General features: G+C 31.2%; 2 protein-coding genes across 2 annotated transcripts in view; one reads left to right on the top strand and one right to left on the bottom strand.

The window, feature by feature from the left end:
• LOC141333290 (receptor-type tyrosine-protein phosphatase O-like) overlaps positions 1–10,100 on the bottom strand; it is a 39,872-nt gene extending 29,772 nt beyond the window's left edge. Inside the window, exon 1 of the mRNA XM_073838267.1 lies at positions 9,777–10,100. Within this exon, the coding sequence (XP_073694368.1) occupies positions 9,777–9,839 (63 nt within the window). The 5' untranslated portion in view covers positions 9,840–10,100. The remainder of the gene's footprint in view (positions 1–9,776) is intronic.
• Positions 10,101–14,805: 4,705 nt separating this feature from the next.
• Positions 14,806–24,846, top strand: part of LOC141333272 (ras-related and estrogen-regulated growth inhibitor) — a 32,734-nt gene continuing 22,693 nt past the window's right edge. The window contains exons 1-2 of the mRNA XM_073838247.1: positions 14,806–14,872; positions 19,787–19,915. Of these exons, the coding sequence (XP_073694348.1) occupies positions 19,855–19,915 (61 nt within the window). The 5' untranslated portion in view covers positions 14,806–14,872; positions 19,787–19,854. The remainder of the gene's footprint in view (positions 14,873–19,786; positions 19,916–24,846) is intronic.

Raw genomic sequence — 24,846 nt, 5'->3', positions numbered from 1 at the left:
TAAATTAAAATAAAATGTCTCATCCATATAGGCCAAAAATCATTAGGATATTAAGTAAAGATCATGTTCCATGAATGTATTTTGTAAATTTCCTACCGTGAATACATCAAAATATATTCAGATTGCAGATTTTCAAAGAGTCGTATCTCAAATCAGCCAAATATTGTTTTATTCTAACAAACCATACATAAAAAGCTTATTTATTCAAAAAATGTATCCTTATGACTGTTTTTTTTTTTGGTCCAGGGTCACATATATGCATTTTTAATATATAATTTAACGTTTTCTAATTAACAAAAGAAGTAAATGTAGTAATAATGTGGTAATAACATGGTAACATACAAAACTTTTTTGAAAATATTTTTTTCCCAATGAAATTAATGAGAAGTTGCTAATCAGAGCTGAAGAATGTTGATTCAGGACCGTTTTATTAAACTAATGATTCTTGTGAAATCTGAAAGTAACAGACAGATTTTGAACGCATTATGAGCCATTTTTCTTACTACGAAGAAGATTTTACAAAATCTAAAAAAGTGTTTTCCACTAAAAATGTCCTTTGATTGTAAGGCTTTTTAAAGGATGTTCATGCCAACAACAAACTGTTATTTTTAGGAGTGTCAGACGAGCAGCTCCTGCATGAGGGAGGATGACGAGTGGCATGTTCTGCAGACGCTGCAGGTGCTGTAATTGCATGAGGAGAGACACTCCTATGGCTTTTAATTAAAACCAAACACACTGGTGTGTTCAGTGCAGCGAGAGGACGGTCAGACGGCCAGGAAACACAACAAAGAGCCCACGCTGACACACACACACACACACACACACACACACACACACACACACACAGAGGCATAAACCTCTCCCACCGGACCACAGGAGGTCCAAACCCGCCCACTGACCGCCGACTCGCCCAATCAGCTGCTCCGCCCACTCCAGAGGAGCGTGTGATTGGCAGATCTGACTCAGCAGCTTTTTTTTGTCTTGAACTCTTTTGTGAGTTTCTGAAGAGGAAACAATGAGTGAATCTCTGTCTTTCTCTCTCTCTCTCTTTTTCACACACACACATTCCAAAGTCCATCTAAAGAGATTAATAAAATTAACAATTATCTTCTAATTTGTGACCCTGGACAACAAAACCAGTCATAATTTTTTTTAAATTTAGATGAATACAAACTGAATTTTCAGCATCATTACTACAGTCTCCAGTGTCACTTGATCCTTCAGAAATCATTCTAATATTCTGATTTCCTGCATTTATTTGATTAAGAATACTGTAAAAATGTGAAATATTATTCTAATTTAAAATACATGATTTCCATTTGAATATCTGTTAAAATGTAATTTATTTCTGAGATCAAAACTGAATTTTCAGCATCATTACTCCAGTCTCAAGTGTCACATGATCTTTCAGAAATCATTCTAATATACTGATTTCCAGCATTTATTTGAGTAAAAATACTGTAAAAATGTGAAATATTATTCTAAATTAAAATACATGTTTTCCATTTGAATATCTGTTAAAATGTGATTTATTTCTGTGATCAAATCTGACTTCTCAGCATCATTACTCCAGTCTTCAGTGTCACATGATCCTTCAGAAATCATTCTAATATGCTTTTTCCTGCATTTATTTGATTAAAAATACAGTAGAAAATGTGAAATATTATTCTAATTTAAAATACACATTTTCCATGTGAATATCTGTTAATATGTAATTTATTTCTGAGATCAAAATTGAATTTTTAGCCTCATTTCTCCAGTCTCAAGTGTCACATGATCTTTCAGAAATCATTCTACTGATTTCCAGCATTTATTTGAGTAAAAATACAGTAAAAATATGAAATATTATTATATTTTAAAACAGCTGTTTTTCTACGTGAATATCTGTTAAAATGTAATTTATTTCTGTGATCAAAACCATATTTTCAGCACCGTCTTCAGTGTCACATGATCTTTCAGAAATCATTCTAATATACTGATTTCCAGCATTTATTTGAGTAAAAATACAGTAAAAATATGAAATATTATTATATTTTAAAACAGCTGTTTTTCTACGTGAATATCTGTTAAAATGTAATTTATTTCTGTGATCAAAACCGTATTTTCAGCACCGTCTTCAGTGTCACATGATCTTTCAGAAATCATTCTAATATGCTGATTTGCTGCTCAAGAAACATTATTATCAATGTAACAGTTGTTCTACCCAATATTTTTGTGGAAACGGTCATACATTTTATTTTTCATTAATCATAGATGAATATAAAGATCAAAAGAACAGCATTTATTTGAAATAGAAATCTTTCGGAACATTATAAACGATTTTACTGTCACTTTTGATCAATTTATTCTCGTCAAGCTTTTGTTTTTAAAATATTATAATATTTTTGTAATAACACTTTTGTTGTGAATTCGCCATGAAAAAATGTTAACACACAAAGCGTAACAATCCTAACAAGCCAAGTATAATTTCTTTTGATTTGGGGGGTTTCAGGGTGTTTTCTATGAGAACGTTCAGGAACATCAAACTATAAAAACATAATGCATTTATACGGCGGTGAGCATGAGCTGCGGGGAATGGATTTGAAACGTCTCCGGTTGAGATACAGGAGTCTTTGTGCAGGAGAGAGAGAGAGAGAGAGAGAGAGAGAGAGCAGCTCAAGGTCTGACGTCCAGTGAGTGAGAGTCATGTGACCGACACCGCAGACGCCGCACATCACACACCGACACACATCGCTTCATCAAACACATCTGACATGAAACCAACTGGAGACTCATATCTTTAGCACTAAACCACTGAAATAACAGCATGACGATCTGCCATTCTGTGGATTCAGTGGCTGCGAATGAGACATGCGGAGACGAGACGAGGCGAGTGTCAATGGCCGTCCTGTGTGTGTCTTCATGAATGATGACAAAGAGCGTCAATGAGGCCAGACACATATTCAGCAGCCGTAACAAACACCAGCCAACGGGGAAAAATGCACAGAATATCACTTTACATTTCCACTATAGACATCTAAAACATTCTTAAATCAAAATATGTTTAATGGAGAAGCAAAATGACATGAAAAATATAGCAAAATTAAGCTTGTGTAGGCTTAAAATCAACAAAATCAAAATAAAACGCAGTGTAGTTTTAACATGAAATGTTTTAACTTGTAATGAGAAGCACTCAATAAAAGAGAAGCATTTCCCACCAAAATAAAAGTTCATAGATTTTACTGTTGTAAAATAAAATAATTATTTTACAATTATAAGTAAAATGTTACTATAGTATTATTATAAAAATATTAATATTTGTATTTAGTTATAACAATAATACATTTTACTGTAATTTTACTGTTGTAAAATAAAATAATTATGTTAATTTTTAAATACATATTTATTATTTAAAAGTAAAATATTACTATAGTATTACTATAAAAACTGATATTAATATTTTTATTTAGTAATAACAATAAAACATTTTACTGTAATTTAACTAATCTTTTATTAATTAATTTATTAATTCATCTTTTATTAATTTATTAATCTTAATACACATTTTTTATTTTAAAGTAAAATATTACTATAGTATTACTAGAAAATATTAATATTTTTATTTTTATTTAGTAATAACAATAAAACATTTTACTGTAATTTTACCGTTGTAAAATAAAACAATAATGCTAATTTTCTTAAATACACATTTTTTATTTTAAAGTAAAATATTACTATAGTATTACTATAAAATATTAATATTATTTTTTTATTTAGTAATAACAATAAAAAATGTTATAAAATAAAACAATTATGTTACTTTTCTTAAATACACATTTTTTACAGTAAAATATTACTACTATTAAAAAATAAATTATAAATATTTTTATTTAGCAATAATAAAACATTTTACTGTAATTTTACTGTTGTAATATAAAACAATAATGCTAATTTTCTTAAATACACATTTTTTATTTTAAAGTAAAATATTACTATAGTATTACTATAAAATATTAATATTATTTTTTTATTTAGTAATAACAATAAAAAATGTTATAAAATAAAACAATTATGTTACTTTTCTTAAATACACATTTTTTACAGTAAAATATTACTACTATTAAAAAATAAATTATAAATATTTTTATTTTGCAATAATAAAACATTTTACTGTAATTTTACTGTTGTAATATAAAACAATAATGCTAATTTTCTTAAATACACATTTTTTACAGTAAAATATTACTACACTATTAAAAAATAAATTATAAATATTTTTTATTTAGCAATAATAAAACATTTTACTGTAATTTTACTGTTGTAAAATAAAATAATTGTTACTTTTCTTAAATAAATAAATATATTTTTAAAGTAAAATATAACTATAGTATTACTATAAAATATTCATATTTGTATTTAGTAATAACAATAAAACATTTTACTGTAATTTTACTGTTGTAAAATGAAATAATTGTTACTTTTCTTAATACACATTGTTTATTTTAAAGTAAAATATTACTGTAGCATTACTATAAAATATTAATATTTTTATTTTTATTTAGCAATAATAAAACATTTATTTTTTAGGCATATTGAAAATTTCAACCAAAGCTCAACAAACAAGCACAAAAACCCTACCTTTATTTATTATTATCATCAACACAATTTTATTGTTTGTCCTTAATTGTGCAGCCCTAATTTTAAGCATTTTAAACATATACTTATATTTAATATATTTTTAAGAAAACAAGGCTTTTATTTTAGAGTTTCTTACTTTGTTTCTTATTATTTCATTTATATTCACTATATTCATATATATTCAGGCTAAATCGTTCAGCTAATTTTCCTGGATATTTTTTAAATCACAATATCAATATTTATGAGATTATTTAAAAAATATATATACATATTATCCCCCAAATATTCTCATTCAATTTTGATGCATTTTTAATAAAAAACAAGACTAATATCTTCAGTCATTTTGCTTCTCCAGTACAAGTATCTTGATTTAAGAAAGTTTAGATATTTGCACTGAAAAAAGACAGAAATTTTGAGGAAGAACATAGCTTTTGCAGTGCATTTGACTCTTTGTTACTGGTTTGTGCTTCAGCATTTTGACTGAACATGGTTTTAAAGCTCCTGAATGCCTGAAGGTCTGTTTAACGCAGATTTGGCAAGTCTCTCTAAACTCTATTGAGCGTGATGTGATTGGCGTTTAGTGTTCTGACAGAGAAGATCCCGACTGCTCTCACAGACACTGATGAAGTGAACGTGTGCTGGTTGATGTCTAATGGATGGAGCGTTTCACATCCGCACACCTGCCCTCAGCTCACGCTCAGGTGAAAGACTCTTCATTTACATCCGTCTGATGTAGACCAGACACACACCGCCTCATAATCCAGCTCTGACTTAAAATAACTAACCGTTCAAAGCTTCAGAGCAGCTACTTTTGATAAGGTTTATATGAGCAGAGCAGCTGAACACTTCAATCAAATCAACGTCATCTTAAACAAATCGACGGGTTTCCACCGAGGTTCAGGAGAGTTTTCTAAGCGTCCCTCGACGTGAATATTGAAGTAATAGTCTTTTACACTGGAGGAAACACACGTGTTCTCACTGAATACAGCCAGAAGGCTTTTTAATCTACAAACCGCCATCATTTTACCAACTGCACCATGGTACTGTGTCAGAAATGTGGGTATTCCTGTCTAATTGTACTATATTATTAATGTAGACAAGTATTAAATGTTTTAAAGGATGAGTAATAAAATATAACTAGATAAAAATGTTTGTCGAGACAAAAACTGTAGGTTGGCTTGAGAAAGTCTAGCTTGAAAGATTAAAGCAGCTGTAAAAGCTTAAACTTTTGAACTTTATATAGACAGATTAGATGATTAGCATGTTGCTAGCATTATTAGCAAGTTGCTAGCAGGTTTATAGCATGATTAGCAAGTTAGCATGTAGCTAGCATTATTAGCAAGTTGTTAGCATTTTTCTAACATGTTCCTAGCATTGTTAACATGTTACTAGCATTATTAGCATTTAATTAACAATTTGCTAGCATGTTTCTAGCATGATTAGCAAGTTAGCAAGTTGGCAGCATGTTTCTAGCATTATTGACATGTTACTTGCATTATTAGCATGTCATTAGCAAGTTGACAATATGTTTCTAGCATGATTAGCAAGTTACTAACATGTCATTAGCATGTTTCCAACATGATCAGCACTTTGCTAGCATGTTTCTAGCATTATTAGCAAGTTGCTAGCACATTTCTAACGTTTCTAGCATGATTAGCAAGTTACTAGCATGTCATTAGCACACTTCTGTCATGATTAGCAAGTTGTTAGCTTAATGTTTCTAGCATTGTTAACATGTTACTTGCATTATTAGCATGTCATTAGCAAGTTGCTAGCATGTTTCTTGCCTGATTAGAATGTCATTGGCATGTTTCTAACACGATTAGCAAGTTGCTAGCATGTTTCTAGCATTATTAACATGTTACTTGCATTATTAGCATGTCATTAGCAAGTTGACAGCATGTTTCTAGAATGATTAGCAAGTTACTAGTTCCTAACATGATTAGCAAGTTGCTAGCAGGTTTCTAGCATGATTAGCAAGTTAGCGTGTAGCTAGCATTTTTTTAACATTATTAACATGTTACTTGCATTATCAGCATATCACTAGCAAGTTGCTAGCATGTTTCTAGCATTGTTAACACGTTACTAGCATTATTAGCATATCATTAGCAAGTTGTTAGCATGTTTCTAGCATTATTAGCAAGTTGTTAGCATGTTGCTAACATGTTCCTAGCATTGTTAACATGTTACTAGCATTATTAGCAAATAATTAGCAATTTGCTAGCATGTTTCTAGCATGATTAGCAAGTTGCTAGCAGGTTTCTAGCATGATTAGCAAGTTAGCATGTAGCTAGCATGTTTTTAACATTATTAACATGTTACTTGCATTATCAGCATTAGCAAGTTGGCTAGCATGTTTCTAGCATTGTTAACATGTTACTAGCATTATTAGCATATCATTAGCAAGCTGTTAGCATGTTTCTAGAATTATTAGCAAGTTGTTAGCATGTTGCTAACATGTTCCTAACATTGTTAACATGTTACTAGCATTATTAGCATATAATTAGCAAGTTGTTAGCATGTTTCTAGAATTATTAGCAAGTTGTTAGCATGTTGCTAACATGTTCCTAACATTGTTAACATGTTACTTGCATTATCAGCATATCATTAGCAAGTTGCTAGCATGTTTCTAGCATGTTTCATGACTGAAAAGTTGCTAGCATGACATTAGCAAGTTGCTAGCATGTTTGGCTGTGCTGCTCAGACAACTTGTAAAATAGTAAAACTAAAACGACTAAGAATCGTGATATTTCTGAAAAAATGGTGCTATGATATATTTGCCATATCGCTCACCCCCAGTTTTATACATAAACTAATTTCTTCATTTGCTTCTCTAGTTAAAGTATCTTGATCTAGGGATATTTTCAGAAATTTGAACTGAAAAAATTGACTAAATACTAATTGTTTGCATTTAATGTCATGATTTGATGAATTTCGACTTTCTGCTCTGATTTAACACCCCTAAAGGCCTTCATTTGTCACCGCTGTTGTAATTATTTGTGGATTGAATCATTATTTCTGAGTGGAAATCATTGCAAATTAAACTGTACTATGCTACTGCTTTGTTTCTCAAATAAAACACACATAATGACTAAGCTGCAAGTAAAAGAAGTAACGCTCAAAGCAGTGTGTCTCAGTCAGATCGGTGTCTGATCAGATGAAGGTGAAATCTTTTGCAAGGGTTAATCGTGGAAGCTGCATGCTCACATTTGAAGCCTGTATTGATCGCCGGCAAACACACGCACGCACATGCACACACGCACACGGCTGTCGCCATGGTTACGGGGCTCGAGTGTGAGGTTAACATTTAATGAATGGTCATATTCATTATCTCAGACTAGTTTGTTTACGTGTCACACATGAACAAATGCATTGTTTTTTCATTTAATATCTGCTAGAGATAATATGAAATTAAAATGTACTACTGAGAATATCTGAATTACAGGTTTTAAATGAACTGAATTCACTAAATAAAGTCATCTAATGCAAAGGAAAACAGTGATGGAGAGTTATTACAATTATTTTAAATATAACTCACTTTTAACATCATTATATAACACTAAGATTTTATGATGGTCACCTCTGAACATGAGATTCAAACACTAATAACATACTAATAATAAAAGCACACACTAATAACTTAATAATATACACACAATGTTCAAAGACTTGAGCAGAAACTCTATAAGTTCCATTATAATGACTGATAAAGTCAGATAATTACTGTCTGAGACCAGCATTTTCAACTGTAGCTCCTTCAGCATGTTCTCAATCAGGTCCTCTCCCAATCAATCGAACAAGATCAGTTTTAATAAACTGGGAAATTCCTGTTTCACTGACATGATTCTGAATATAAATAAGCGTAAAAGCCTTAAAAAATAGCAAAGCTATGTTATATTTTGTAATTATTATTAAAATTATGATTATTATTAGACTGGGAAATTCCTGCATACCTTAACTGAAATATTCTAAGTGTAAATATGTTTTAATGCTATTTGAAACATTTTAAATAAAGTTACATCAGCTGATTTTGTATTAATATTATTATTAACCCTGTTAAATCCCAATTTTTTCCCAGACATGAATATATCAAAAACATCTATCAATAGTAACCCTTTGAAATAATCCTCAACTGACCATAAAACACAATTTTTTACACACTTAAAAAAAAGATTATATAAATAAACTTGAAGCTTTAAAAAATAACAAAGTTATATTCGAGTTTATAATAATTATTATTAGACTAGAAAATTCCTGCATACCTTTACTGAAATAATACAAATGTAAATATGTTTCAAGGCTATTTAAAACATTTTAAATAAAGCTAAATAAATAAATATAATTATGATTAGACTGGATAACTCCTGCATACCTTTACTGAAGTAATATGAGTGTAAATATGTTTTAAGGCCATTTAATTTTTTTAAATAAAGCTAAAACAACTGACTCAATATTATTATTAACGCATTTAATGCCAATTTTTTTCCCAGACATAAAAATATCCAAATGATGCATCATTAGTAACCCTTTTTTTTTTAAATTTGTGTTTTATGTAATAAACATATTTCTGCAGTCATAAAAATGGTTACACACCTTAACCCAGCTATTTTAAATAGTTTGATCACATTCTAGGGTCACTGTTAAAAAAAAACCTTACACAAAACTGATAGGAAAAACTAGATAAAAATACAAAAAATAAAAATTCAAACATATTTCAAAATTGTTACTTTTTGTAACACATATCAGTGCTACTAGTATTACAACACCAATATTGTCACTAATCTGTAGCATTAATACTAATAATAATATCCAAATAATAATAATAATAACATTAATGTTGTTACTGTTGTTATTATTATAAAATGAATGTAACATAGACTGAAAGCCGACTGATGTTCCACACACACACACACACACACACACACACACACACACACACACACACACATACATATACACGCGTTCAGCTGTGTGACCCAGTTTCGCCCGCAGGAATATCGAAGCAGATTCTGATCGTGTTACTCTCATATGAGACCCACAGAAACACTCCCGAACCCACACCGACACGAACTGATTTAATGACACGCGCGTGTAATTAACGCGTCGCGCTCACCGCAGACCTGAACGCTCGTTCACGTGAATGAAAAGCCCAAACTCACCTGAACGACGATGATGGTGATGATGAAGCACAGCGATAAAACCCAGCGGAGAGCAGAACTCATGTTCGGTCGGGAATCGATCGGACTCTTTGATTCCCAGCGTCGCACATCCGAACAATAGCGAGTGATCGAACAGCGATCGGACCGCCGAGTCGAGCCGAAGATGAACGAGTGGAGCGTCTGCCGTCAGAGCGCGCGCGTTCCGTCCATCTGCCGGTTCCGTGCGCTCGGTATCGGGTCTGTGGTTCGGCTCTGCGGGACGGATGAATGATGGAGACACACGGAGGCTCTAATGAAGCGCAGCAGCGGGTTTCTGTCTCGCGGGCCGCGTCTCAAATCCTCCAGCGCGCCCTAAGTAGGGGGCAGCGTTTGTGGGCGCTGCGCCTGTGCTTCCCTCAAAACGCCTCGTGCGCCAGTGATGCACAGACGCTGCGCACTATCTAGGGGGCTGAGCGGGATTTGAGACGCGACCCTCTGTCGCCCCGCCCTGAATCTCTGAACACAAGAAGACTGAATCTCATCACATGAACAAACCTGCTTTACATCACCCTCATATCTTACCTCATATTAATACACTGTTACATTCACTATCATACTGTGGTCAGTTTGTTTGAAATACGGCAATATTTATAGATAGATATTTATACAAATGTAATTCATATCTATCCTTCTGAGAACTATAATAAAATGCAATGAATTTAGGATATCAAATAGGTTAAAACAAGTAATTATAACTCACACGCAGACATAAAATAGAATTAGAGCTCTTTCTTAAACACAGGACATAAACAAAACCACATTAGCTGCCAAGCTGTTTTATTTCAGCTACTAATATTTATTTAGTTTATCTTTTACTAAACAAAAATAAAAATGAATAAAAAAAACTAGACATATAATTTTTTTTTTTTAAATGACAAAAGCACAACAAATTTACTAATACTTTAAGTAAAATGTAAAAACAAAAAACAATAATAGATACTAATTTTTATTTGATATGTTCTGCTTTTATTATAATTTTAGCAAAAGTTTTTTTTATTATTATCTTTCTTGTTTGTTTGTTTTTATGTGTCTATATGTGACCCTGGACCACAAACCAAGTCATAAGAGCCCATTTTTCTGAATTTGAGATTTATACATCATCTGAAAGCTGAGATTAGCTTTCCATTGGTGTATGCTTTGTTAGGATAGGAAAATATTTGAAAATCTGGAATCTGAGGGTGCAAAAAAAAGAATAATAAAATAAATATTGAGAAAATCGCCTTTAAAGTTGTCCAAATGATGTTCTTAGCAATGCATATTATTAAAGTTTTGATATATTTATGGTAGGAAATTTACAAAATATTTTCATGGAACATAATCTTTACTTAATATCCCACTGATTTTTGGAATAAAACAAAAGTTGATTCTGACCCATTAAGTGTATTTTCACTATTGCTACAAGTATACCCATTCTACTTAAGACTGGTTTTGTGCTCCAGGGTCACATTTATGGACTAGATATATAAGAAAATAATAAAAATTACAAAAACACAACAAAATGACTAAAAATTAAAAGGTAAAAATAAAAACCAATTCAAAATAATAATAACAACATAATAGTATTTCAGAGTTACTAATATATATATATATATATTTTTTCTGTTTTTATTTTAATTTTAGTAAAAGTTTAGCGATTTTTTTTTTGTGTGTCTATATAGTTCTCATTCATTTTTATTTTAGCTATGCAAGTAAATCAAGTACAGTGTTGCCAAGTCTGTGTTTTTCCCGTGGAATTGGGCTACTTTCCTGCTGTTGCCACGGGTTGAAGCGACCCCAATAATGTAATATTTAGCCCCTGGAATGCTAATTTTACCAAAGGAACCCCACCAAAAATGTGTATTTTACCCCCTGGAACACCATTTTTACATGGGGACCCCCCTCGAAAAGTAATTAGCAATTGGGCAGGTTTTGTTGTGAAAACCTGGCAACCCTGATCAAGTACTACTAAATAAAAATCAGTAGGCCTAATGTTGCATTGGCAAGTTTTTTTTTTTTTAAGAAACAAATATTACTTTATAGTTGTAGCTGGTGACTGTGAAATTCCTCTTAGATTGGCATCATATATGTGTTGTTACATGATAACTGTGATAAATACATTGAAATCAAGTAGTTTGGACTAGAAGCTTTCCACTTCCAGACCAGAACTTAAATAAGGCAATAATAAACAGAATCCAGGTACTTACCTGTACAAAACTTCACTGAACTTCTCTGGATTGTTCTCCTTCATCGCTCAAATCAGTATCAGCTCTTTACATTTCTAATGTGCAAAAGAAACCTGATTAAACAAATTGAAAGAGTCATATGAACAACACAGACTTAATAAAACCATTAGACTTGTGAACAAACACTGAGGATTGAAGAACTGATTCATTATAAACATAAAAAGAGGGTCAGTTTCTGTTGGGTCTCTCAAACTCATAATGAAGTGCACAATTTTCCTCTTATATTGTGATTCATCAGCAGGACAGACAGATGAGCACACACTCAGACACACAGACAGTAGCTGCTGCTTCTTACCAGCAACAGAGGCGCTTTACAGCCGCCAGCCAATCAGCGTCCAGCTTCCCCTCCTCTTTCCCCCCCCTCAGATGAGAGCTGCGTTCTGATTGGCCGATGAGCTTCACCACGGTGATGGAATGTGGACAAAGGGTTTCCCTGATGAGCTTCAGTCCACAGCAGCACGCAATTAAACAGCGATCACGTGATCTCTGGAATCAGGGGATGCTAAGCAAAACTGCTGGAAGCTAGATGCTATATGTAACATACTAAGCAAAAATCGCGTGCGTTTTATTGTTGTGTTGTGTGCATAAATGCTCGTGTGTTTGTAGCAGTAGCTGCTGCAGCAGATCTGAGCGTTGTTAGTCTCATGAACGCGTGTCGCCCTCTAGTGGCCCAAAGTAAAAACTACATAACAGTGATCATTCTGTCATCACTTAGTCACCTTCATGTCGTTCAAAAAACCGTAAGACTTACTTCATTCTTCTGTGAAACACTAAACCACCGTTACAGGCAGTGTTGCCAAGTCCGCGTTTTTCCCGCAAAGTTGAGCTACTTAACACTGTTGCCGCGCGTTGTATTTTATGTCCGAGGGTTAAAGCGACCCCAAAAGAACGTGATATTTAGCCCCTGAAATGTGAATTTTACTAGGGGAACCATTCCCCCTCCCCCCTGGGTTTTGTTGTGAAAGTCTGGCAACCCTGGTTACAGAATCAATTTTAAGTTTCTTAATAGTGGTACATAGGATTTCTACACTAACCGCTCCATTTAGCAATGCGAGGCTTGAATGTGCAAGTCTTCCGACTCATTAGCTGCTAAAGATAAATAACTAAGTCACATTTAGCTTTACAGTATTATTATTTTTTTTATTTAAAAAATCTTTTGAAACAACACTAGGGGAATACAAAGTTGCACAAAAATACATGAATCTATAAAATAGTTTACAAAAAAACATTTTACATCGTTCACTGAAGATGAATTACAAACCAAATACATTGAGTATCAAAAAAAAACTTTAATTCAGTGGAAAATAGTCTACCAGTTAGTACAGTTAACATACACTTTGCTTTATGTAGCCTATATGATATTTCCCAAATAAAATTAGAATTTTAATTACATGTGACCCTCAAAACCAGTCTTAAGTAGCACGGGTATATTTGTAGCAATAAATAAAAATGTATGGGTCAAAATGATCGATAACATAAAAACACACACAAACAAAATAATAACAAAAAAAAAAACACTCAAAAAACAAAATTGCTAAACTTTGACTAAAAATGAAAATAAAATAGAAAATATCAAATAAAATAAAAAACAAATATTAATAACTCTAAGACACTATTATGGGTTTTATTAATATTTTGAATTGCTTTTTATTTTTACTTCTTCATTTCAATTGAAGTTTTAGTAATTTTGTTGCGTTTTCGTAATTTTTATTATTTTATTATATGTCAAGTTCATAAAAGTGACCCTGGAGCACAAAACCAGTCTTAAGTAGCACGGGTATATTTGTAGCAATAGCCAAATAAATACATTAAATAGGTCAAAATTGTAAATTTTTCTTTTAGTGTAGAAGCAAAATGACTGATATGAATGATATAAAGTGCCGTTTTCTGAAAAATGTATCAAAAGTAAGTGAGTTTTTGCTCACTTTAAAAACATAAACAAATATGTGACCCTGCAGCAATAGATCATGTTCCATGAAAATATTTAGTAAATCTCCTACCGTAAACATATCAAACCTTAATTTATGATTAGTAATATGCATTGTAAAGAAACATTTTAGACAACTTTACAGGCGATTTTCTCAATATTTTGATTGTTTTGAACCCTATAGTTGTATCTCAGCCAAATATTGTCTCATTTATTCAGCTTTCATGTGATGTATAAATCTCAATTTAAAAACAAATGGACCCTTACGACTGGTTTTGTGGTCAAGGGTCATTTATTGTTTATTTCCAAAAAGCCAGTATCAGCTTCACAGTATTAATAAGGAAAATAACAGAATCAATTATGGAAACTCAATTACGGAGCCTCTGAAAGACAATAGTATTATTATTGAGATCAAGGAGAACTGAAAGAATAACAAAATGCGCTAAATGGAAAGTATTTTTGTACAGATCAGCGTGATTATAATTATGATGATATGTAGGCCTACATTAAATAATCAGAAAAAAGTTCGCAATTTCAAACCGTTTCCGTGCGGCTAAAATAACCGTAAGCGAATTACACCGGAAGTCTCGCACATTCGAGTTAACGCCATTGATTATATAGATCAGTGGTTAGCGCTCTAAAGTTAGAAACAAGGTGGATGTTGTGTGTGTTCAGTATGTTGCGCTTATTGTGTTTTATGTGCTCTCTGTATGTGTGTGTGTTGTCCAGTAGGTGTCGCTGTTGATCTGCGCTGTTGTGTGATGCGGGTTTGTGGGCGGATCCATGTCTTTAAATACACACTCATATAGTCAGTCACACACTCTCTCTCTCTCTCTCTCACAGCGAATGTCTGCGCTCTCACACTCATCCACATCATCGGATCTGATCGGACTCGAGTGTTTCTCACGGTAAGTCACACTTTCACTCCTCAGTTTAAAAACAACAAGAACCAGCATCCTCAGGACCAGACAATATTCTTATTAAAACAATCATGTCACATCAACAGCAGCAGCAGCAGCAATACTATGGTGATTCTATGTGATGATGAGCTTCACAAGGACTGATTTCTTCTGATTCTGATGAAGTCTGTTTGTGTGAAGAATTGTGAGTGAATGTGAATGTGATGGAGAATGAGCTGATTGTCCTGGTTGAAGTTTGAGCTGGTATTGATGTGTCATTGGTAAAGGTCAGAGCGCTGGTCCAGTTCTGACCCGCTTCTGGTCTCCAGTGTTTGGCTTGTACCAAGTGATGTTTAATCACATTAAAGGTTTTCATTTTTGTTTAATAATATGTTGCGATTATTATTTAGGATTGTGAGGAGTTTTTATGATACTATGCAATATTTAATTTTCAATCATCTCACAACATCTCGTCTGTGAACAAAACAATTTGCAAAAAATGACCCTATTTGTGTTTGTCTTGTTTTCCAGTACAAATGTCTAAACGTTTCTCATTCAAACTTGAGAAGCAAAACTATTTTTGTATTAAAATTAGGTGTTCATTTAAAACAAGAATAAATATCTGCCAATAGGGTCAGAAAAATAAACTTCATTTAAAGAGATTTTTCTGAAATAGATTCTGAAAAGATTTTTCATTTTCAAATTAGAATTTTCTACAAAACTTAATATCTGAAAAACAAATATCTGCCAGTGTGGTCAGAAAAATTATGATTTTTAGTTTTCAAATTCAAATGTTCAAAATTTTCAAATTTCAAATGTTTTAAAAACACATTTTTCAAAAAAAAAAAAATCTTAAAAACAAATATCTGCAACTGTGATCAGAAAAATAAAGATTTTTCATTTTTAAATTAACATTTTTCATTAGTCACTTTTAAATAATAATAATAATAATAATAATAATAATAATAATAATAATAATATCTTAAAACCAAAATCTGCAACTGTGGTCAGAAAAATAAGGATTTTTCATTTTAAAATTCCAATTGTCAAAATTGTCTAATTTTTCAAAAACATGTCTAATTCCTTTTTTTTTTTTTTTAAACAAGACTTGTTTCTTAAACACAAATATCTGCTAATGTGGTTAGAAAAATAAGGATTTTTTTTATTTTAAAACTTCAATTTTTAAAATGTCTAATTTTTCAAAAACAAGTTTTCAAAAAAAAAAAAAAAAATTAAATCTTACTTCTGCATCTGCTTTAGGAGAATCTCTACACTATGATGCATTTAAAAAGACGACCTGCCTTAATTTAAGCGCTGCGAGAATCTCATGGTCCGGTAAAAATCATCTGATGTCTGCCGATTCAAAAGAATGTTCTTCTAAAGTCATATGATGCTTTGTGTTTGATCTTTTGCAAATCTTGTCATCTTCACATCTTCACACGTCACGTTCTTCCAATTGAGCTAAAGGACACCACAGCATCTGACTTGAGGATTGAATGTTTGTTACTGGCTGAGCTGGTCCTTCAAGAGCCTTCATCATCATCATCAAGTCTTTATCCACTCCAGTTTGGAATCTGAATTTCAGAGCGCTTCAATCTCACAAAATCTCATCTGTGAACTTGAAGACAATAGGACAACACTGCTAAAAATCTGTTGCCCATCTGTACGTTTGTCTTGTTTTCCAGAACAAATGTCTAAACATTTATAATTCAAAACACATTTACTTGAGAAGCAAAATTATTTTTTTATTACAATTAAGTTTGAGCTTAAAACAAGAATAAATATCTGCCAACGTGGTCAGAAAAAAAAAAATGTTTTAAATTCAAAATGTTCAAATTTCATATTAAAAAAACAGGTTTTTCAAAAAAAAAAAAAAAAAATTAATATCTTAAAAACAATTACCTGCCAATGTGGTCAGAAAAATAATTATTTTTAGTTTTAAAATTCAATATATCAAATGTTTTAAAAACACATTTTTCAAAAAATAAATAAATAAATAAATAAAATAATATCACACAACAAATATCTGCAACTGTGGTCAGAAAATAAGGATTTTTTTTGTCTAAAAATCAAAATTGTCTAATTTTTAAAAAACACATCTGATACATTTTTCAAAAAACAAGACCTAATATATTAAAAACAAATATCTGCCAATGTGGTCAAAAAAAATGTGATTTTTTTTTTTTTATTAAAATTTCACATAAAAAACAGGTTTTTCAAAAAAACAAACAATAAAACTTAAAATCTTAAAAACAATTACCTGCAAATATTGTCAGAAAAATAAGGTTTTTTAGTTTAAAATTTTGAGTTTTCAAAATTTACAGTTTTTAAAAAACACCCAACAACTTAATATCTTAAAAACAAATATCTGCCAATGTGGTCAGAAAAATAATTATTTTTAGTTTTAAAATTCTAATTTTCAAATTTCAAATGAAAATTTAAAAGAAAATAATAATAATAATAATAATCTTACAATAAATATCTGCAACTGTGGTCAGAAAATAAGGATTTTTTTTGTCTTAAAATCTAAATTTTCCAATTTTGTGTGAAAAATACAAAAAACAAGACCTAGTATTTTAAAAACAAATATCTGCCAATGTGGTCAAAAAAAGTTTGTTTTAAAATAAAAAATTTCAAATATAACATAAAAAACCCAGGTTCTCTAAAACAAGTAATATCTTAAAAACAATTACCTGCCAATGTGGTCAGAAAAATAATTATTTTTAGTTTTAAAATTCAATATATCAAATGTTTTAAAAACACATTTTTCAAAAAATAAATAAATAAATAAATAAAATAATATCACACAACAAATATCTGCAACTGTGGTCAGAAAATAAGGATTTTTTTTGTCTAAAAATCAAAATTGTCTAATTTTTAAAAAACACATCTGATACATTTTTCAAAAAACAAGACCTAATATATTAAAAACAAATATCTGCCAATGTGGTCAAAAAAAATGTGATTTTTTTTTTTTTATTAAAATTTCACATAAAAAACAGGTTTTTCAAAAAAACAAACAATAAAACTTAAAATCTTAAAAACAATTACCTGCAAATATTGTCAGAAAAATAAGGTTTTTTAGTTTAAAATTTTGAGTTTTCAAAATTTACAGTTTTTAAAAAACACCCAACAACTTAATATCTTAAAAACAAATATCTGCCAATGTGGTCAGAAAAATAATTATTTTTAGTTTTAAAATTCTAATTTTCAAATTTCAAATGAAAATTTAAAAGAAAATAATAATAATAATAATAATCTTACAATAAATATCTGCAACTGTGGTCAGAAAATAAGGATTTTTTTTGTCTTAAAATCTAAATTTTCCAATTTTGTGTGAAAAATACAAAAAACAAGACCTAGTATTTTAAAAACAAATATCTGCCAATGTGGTCAAAAAAAGTTTGTTTTAAAATAAAAAATTTCAAATATAACATAAAAAACCCAGGTTCTCTAAAACAAGTAATATCTTAAAAACAATTACCTGCCAATGTGGTCAGAAAAATAATTATTTTTAGTTTTAAAATTCAATATATCAAATGTTTTAAAAACACATTTTTCAAAAAATAAATAAATAAATAAATAAAATAATATCACACAACAAATATCTGCAACTGTGGTCAGAAAATAAGGATTTTTTTTGTCTAAAAATCAAAATTGTCTAATTTTTAAAAAACACATCTGATACATTTTTCAAAAAACAAGACCTAATATATTAAAAACAAATATCTGCCAATGTGGTCAAAAAAAATGTGATTTTTTTTTTTTTATTAAAATTTCACATAAAAAACAGGTTTTTCAAAAAAACAAACAATAAAACTTAAAATCTTAAAAACAATTACCTGCAAATATTGTCAGAAAAATAAGGTTTTTTAGTTTAAAATTTTGAGTTTTCAAAATTTACAGTTTTTAAAAAACACCCAACAACTTAATATCTTAAAAACAAATATCTGCCAATGTGGTCAGAAAAATAATTATTTTTAGTTTTAAAATTCTAATTTTCAAATTTCAAATGAAAATTTAAAAGAAAATAATAATAATAATAATAATCTTACAATAAATATCTGCAACTGTGGTCAGAAAATAAGGATTTTTTTTGTCTTAAAATCTAAATTTTCCAATTTTGTGTGAAAAATACAAAAAACAAGACCTAGTATTTTAAAAACAAATATCTGCCAATGTGGTCAAAAAAAGTTTGTTTTAAAATAAAAAATTTCAAATATAACATAAAAAACCCAGGTTCTCTAAAACAAGTAATATCTTAAAAACAAATATCTGCAACTGTGGTCAGAAAAATAAGGATTTTTAGTTTTAAAATTCAAATTTTCAAATTTAAAATGTTTCAAAAACACATAAAAAAATCTTTAAAAACAAATATCTTCCAAGGGGTCAGAAAAATCTTGTTTACCCTTTTGAATTGAAATGCAGATTTATTTTTCTTGTTTTAGACAAAAATCACGATATTTTTGATAAATCTTCTATCCAGTAAATGTTTCTTGATTTAAGAATGGTTTACTGTAAAATAAGACAAAAATACGCAATAAGAACCTGATTTTTTTGTGGTGCAGATGATGAGGCTATCATATAAAAAAAGTGCTGTTTAGGTTCAGATCATCTCGTCCAGACACTGTAGGACAGAAGATCATCTACAAACAGAGTTTAGATGCTTCACTCATCATCACCAGAGTCTGGATGATCCAGTATTTGAGGAATCATCTATTCAGATCTTCAGAAGCTGCCGATCAGTGTTCATTCGTCATTCGTTCATCAGTGCCGGCGATATTCTCATTGTATAAACGTCTTCATGGCATTTTCTCCACACAAGCATCTTAAATATTTGAGTGTAGAAAGTGAATGTTTAGTTGAGAGCGAGTGCTGGATTAAACACAAGATCTGCTGTTTTACGCTTGTCATCTGTTTCAGGAGGAGATGATGCAGTCGCTACGGTGACTCGGTCAGCTCTGTGATTGGCTCGTTCTGCTTACTTCGTCATGGCCAAGAGTCCAGAGGTGAAGCTGGCTGTGTTTGGCAGAGCAGGAGTGGGAAAGTCAGGTAAGAGCATTATCGCAACACTCAAACATCACCACACTCTACATAAATCAGTCTCTTAAAATAAAGTAAATCCAACAGTGATATGCACAACCAGGCGATATTTCCATTTGATTGTCCTGCTGCCGTCTGAAGTTCAACATTAGTGTGAATTTACAGGTTTCTGTAGGATTTATGAAGGTACGTTTTAGACCATGTAAAGAAAATTAGTTTTTAAAAACAATTGGTTTTCAATGATCTTTTAATTTATTTTGAAATATGGCTTGAATAGCTCTACTTTCAATCACCAAGATATGGAAAAAACTTTTACTGTACCTTCTTAAAAAAAAAAAATTGTTATTCAAGCATTTTTCAAAAACACATCTCATACATTTTTCAAAAAAAGGCTTAATATCTTTCAAAAATATATATCTGCCAATGTGGTCAGAAAAATTTGATTTTTTTATTTTAAAATTCAAATTTTCAAACTGTTAAAATTTCACATTTTAAAAAAAACCTAATATCTTTAAAATATATATCTGCCAATGTGGTCAGAAAAATAAAGATTTTTAATTTTTTTTTAATTTTCAAATTTCTAATTTTTCAAAAACACGTCCGATACATTTTTCAAAAAAACTACTTAATATCTTAAAAACAAATATCTGGCAATGTGGCCAGAAAAATAAGGAATTTTCATTTTTTCAATCTGAGTTTTTAAAATTTAAAATTTTTCAAAAACACGTCCGATACGTCTTTCATCTTTTTTTTAAACTTTCACATTTTTCAAAAAACACCCAACCACTGAATATCTTCAAAACAAATATCTGTCAATGTGGTCAGGAAAAATAAGGATTTTTAGTTTTTAAAATTCACATTTTTAAATTTTTCAAAAACACGTCCAATACATTTAAAAAAAAAAAACTACTTAATATCTTAAAAGCAAATATCTCGCAATGTGGTCAAAAAGATAAAGATTTTTTGTTTTAAAATTTACATTTTCAAATTTTTCCAAAACAAGTCCGATACATTTAAAAAAAAAAAAAAAAAAAAACTTAATATCTTAAAAACAAATATCTGCCAATGTGGTCAGAAAAATAAGTTTTTTTCATTTTAAAATTTGAGTTTTCAAAATTTCAAATTTTTGAAAAACAGGTTTTTCAAAAAACACCCAACAACTTTATATCTTAAAAACAAATATCTCGCAATGTGGTCAGAAAAATAAGGATTTTTAGTTAAAAAAAATTCAAATATCACATTAAAAAAATAAACTTTATTATCTTAAAAAAAATCTGTCAAATAATCAAAAATTAAGTTTTTATAATGTGCAAAATTTGCTCTGCCAAAAGTGAGCAAAAACATACTTAATTTTGATACATTTTTCAGAAAACAGGACTTTATATCATTCAGTCACTTTGCTTCTACAGTAAATGTGTCTTGATTAAAGCAGATTTATATATTTACACTGGAAAACAAGAGGAAGAGCCTATTTTTTTTCAGTTTGTCCTGTACACGAGAGTTCATCTGAAACTTAAAACCGCAGAAAGGAGGGTCATAAATGAGACGGATTAGAGTCAGAAGGCTGTGTGCTGGAGTACAGGAGTCAGACGGACTGATATAAGGAGCGTTTGTGGCGACACATATAGTCAGATGCAGTCTGACCGTGAGCACAAGTGTGTGTTTGCGTCTCATACCTGTACAGTGGAGTGTTTTGAATGGTCTGGCAGGTGCCATGGCAACTGTATTGAGTTCTGCTTCGCGTTACAGCACCGATCAATGAAAATACTGCAAAACTGGCGTGTGAAAGCGCTTCAGACTCTTTGTCATCTCAATGAGCTTCATCCAGAGTAAAGTGTGTCAGTGTGTCCTCATGACCGTCCGCTCACAGGTACATCAGCCCACACACAGTTTATGAGCGTTTATGACTGTGTTTATGACTGTGGAGAGAGAGACGCGATCAGCATGAGGTCTGGAGCGCATTAATGAAAGCTTATTTTGGTCTGACTGTAGGGTAGCTATTTCTAAAACTGGAATCCTGAAGTCTGGAGAAAAACTCAAATATATTCAAATAAACCAGTCACAAAAATAAGGGATGATGTTTTTCCCCTTAAATTTAAATTTTAGTTTCTTAACATCATTAAATGTATGCACCAGCTTTCATACATTTATTTAATAAATGCAATTAGAATCAGACATGATAGGCCTGCAATCAAATGAAATCTATATCAACAACTACACACGATATGGCATATAGACGCATTTATGCAGTGTTTAATGCAGCTCAGAGTTGGCATGAATGCATTTACATTGCAGTGACAATCGTGTTAGAAGATTAATGTGTTACATATAATATATATTGAATATAGAACTATTAAATATGACCCTGGAGCACAAAACCAGTCTTAAGTAGCATGAGTATATTTGTAGCAACAGCCAACAATAAATTGTTTGGGTCAAAATTAGAATTTTTTAATGCCAAAAATCATTAGGATATTAAGTTAAGATCATGTACCATGAGAACATTTTGTAATTTTCCTACCATAAATATATCAAAATGTAATTTTTGATTAGTAATATGCATTGCTAAGAACTTTATTTAGACAACTTTAAAAGCGATTTTCTCAATATTCTGATTTTCTTTTCACGCTTAGATTATACATTTTCAAATTTTATCCTATTCTAACAATAGAATAGGACAATATTTAATAAATTATGAAATATTGACCCTTGAGAATAGACTTTACTCTCAAATATATTTCCATTTTATTTTAGAAATATTTTGTCTTAACTATCGTAATATTTCGACTTTACTCTCATATTTCAACTTTATTCTCAAAATATTTCCACTTTATTCTCATAATATTTTGACTTTATTCTTGTAGTATTTCGACTTTATTTTCAAAGTATTTCGCCTTTATTCTTGAAATATTTCCACTTTATTCTCATAATATTTTGACTTTATTCACGTAGTATTTTAACTTTATATTTCCACTTTATTCTCGCCATATTTCAGGCCTTATTTTCGTAGTATTTTGACTTTATTCTCAAAATATTTCCACTTTAGTCTCACAGTATTTCTACTTTATTCTTGTAGTATTTCCACTTCATTCTCGTAATTTTAGATTTTTTTATTTTTTAGCACAGCACTAAAATGGCATTATAGCGTCTAAAATGAACATAACATTAACATTTTTTTTATTTAGTTATTATGTATTAAAGTCTAAAATATAATTCTTAAAAGGAGAACAACTGAGCAGCTCACTTGGTATTTCAAAACCAGATTGTGTGACCTGAAACTGGATGTATGGCCATGTAATGGACATGTAAAATGATTCAACACCGTTTTAGGGTCTCAGGTTAGTTTTAGCACATGGGATGGGAAGCAGTGTGATTTCTGCATTAACTGTGAGTGCAGTTCAGGTCATCAGTCTGAGACGGAGCGTTCAGACGATGGAAAAATGCGACTGTTTGTGTTACGCTATTTAATCTGTCCAAAGCCGTGATGAAGATGCTGCTGAGGAGCGTTTCACGCCGAACGTCCAGACCACCAAAGATCCAGCCAGACGCTCTTGACTTCATAAATATCAGCCTGCAATAACACCAGGAGAATTACAGCCGTAATACAGCCGCGCACACACCGAACAAACACGCAAGACAAAAGCAGAGAGAAACATTAAAAGTGTTTTAAAACCAATCCATTATACGCTATTATTCACGTCAGCGGCTGACATCTCTCAGGAAATTGAACGTCGGAGCAGCAATGAAATTAGAGATCAGAGATGACATTTTTCAGAGAGTTGTGTGCTTTGACGTGAGGAAATGCTAAAGATAACACATGTACAGCAGAGGAAAACGACGGCTGAATGAACCCGCCTGATGGATGATTTATCAGCTAATAAACGTGGCCTATTTTATGCCGGAGGACCATGACATGCTCCAAAATATGACTTAGGAAGGGGTAGCCACACACATGTTTGATATTTTTAATGGTGCTCTGTTTGTTAGGATGATGAAACGTTTGATATCTATATCTCTAACCTGGTTTAACTGTGCTCATTAATGTCACAATGATCGAGATTGATTGAGCCAATCAAATCAGAATAGGCGGGGCTTTAGTGTTCATTACTAAACATGAATTCCAGTACAACGTCAGATTCTAAAAGGGGGATGTAAACTTTTGACCTCAACTGTATGATATTTAGGATGATCTTATAGTCAAAGACCGCTGTTACTCAGGTTTCAGTTGTAAGGACTTTTGACTTTACTCTCGCGATATTTTGACTTTACTTTCGAGGCATTCCGACTTTACTTTTGCAATATTCCGACTTTACTCTCGCGGCATTTCGACTTTACTCTCACAGCATTCCGACTTTAATCTCACAGCATTCCGACTTTACTCTCACAGCATTCCGACTTTACTCTCGCGGCATTCCGACTTTACTCTCACAGCATTCCGACTTTAATCTCACAGCATTCCGACTTTACTCTCACAGCATTCCGACTTTACTCTCACAGCATTCCGACTTTAATCTCACAGCATTCCGACTTTACTCTCACAGCATTCCGACTTTAATCTCGCAGCATTCCGACTTTACTCTCGCAGCATTCCGACTTTAATCTCACAGCATTCCAACTTTAATCTCACAGCATTCCGACTTTACTCTCACAGCATTCCAACTTTACTCTCACAGCATTCCGACTTTACTCTCACAGCATTCCGACTTTACTCTCACAGCATTCCAACTTTAATCTCACAGCATTCCGACTTTACTCTCACAGCATTCCAACTTTACTCTCACAGCATTCCAACTTTAATCTCACAGCATTCCGACTTTAATCTCACAGCTTTCCGACTTTAATCTCACAGCATTCCGACTTTAATCTCACAGCATTCCGACTTTACTCTCACAGCATTCCGACTTTACTCTCACAGCATTCCGACTTTACTCTCACAGCAT

Source organism: Garra rufa, chromosome 4, assembly GCF_049309525.1.
Source record: "Garra rufa chromosome 4, GarRuf1.0, whole genome shotgun sequence".
NCBI lineage: Eukaryota > Metazoa > Chordata > Actinopteri > Cypriniformes > Cyprinidae > Garra > Garra rufa.
This window is presented reverse-complemented; position numbering and strand designations above follow the sequence as displayed.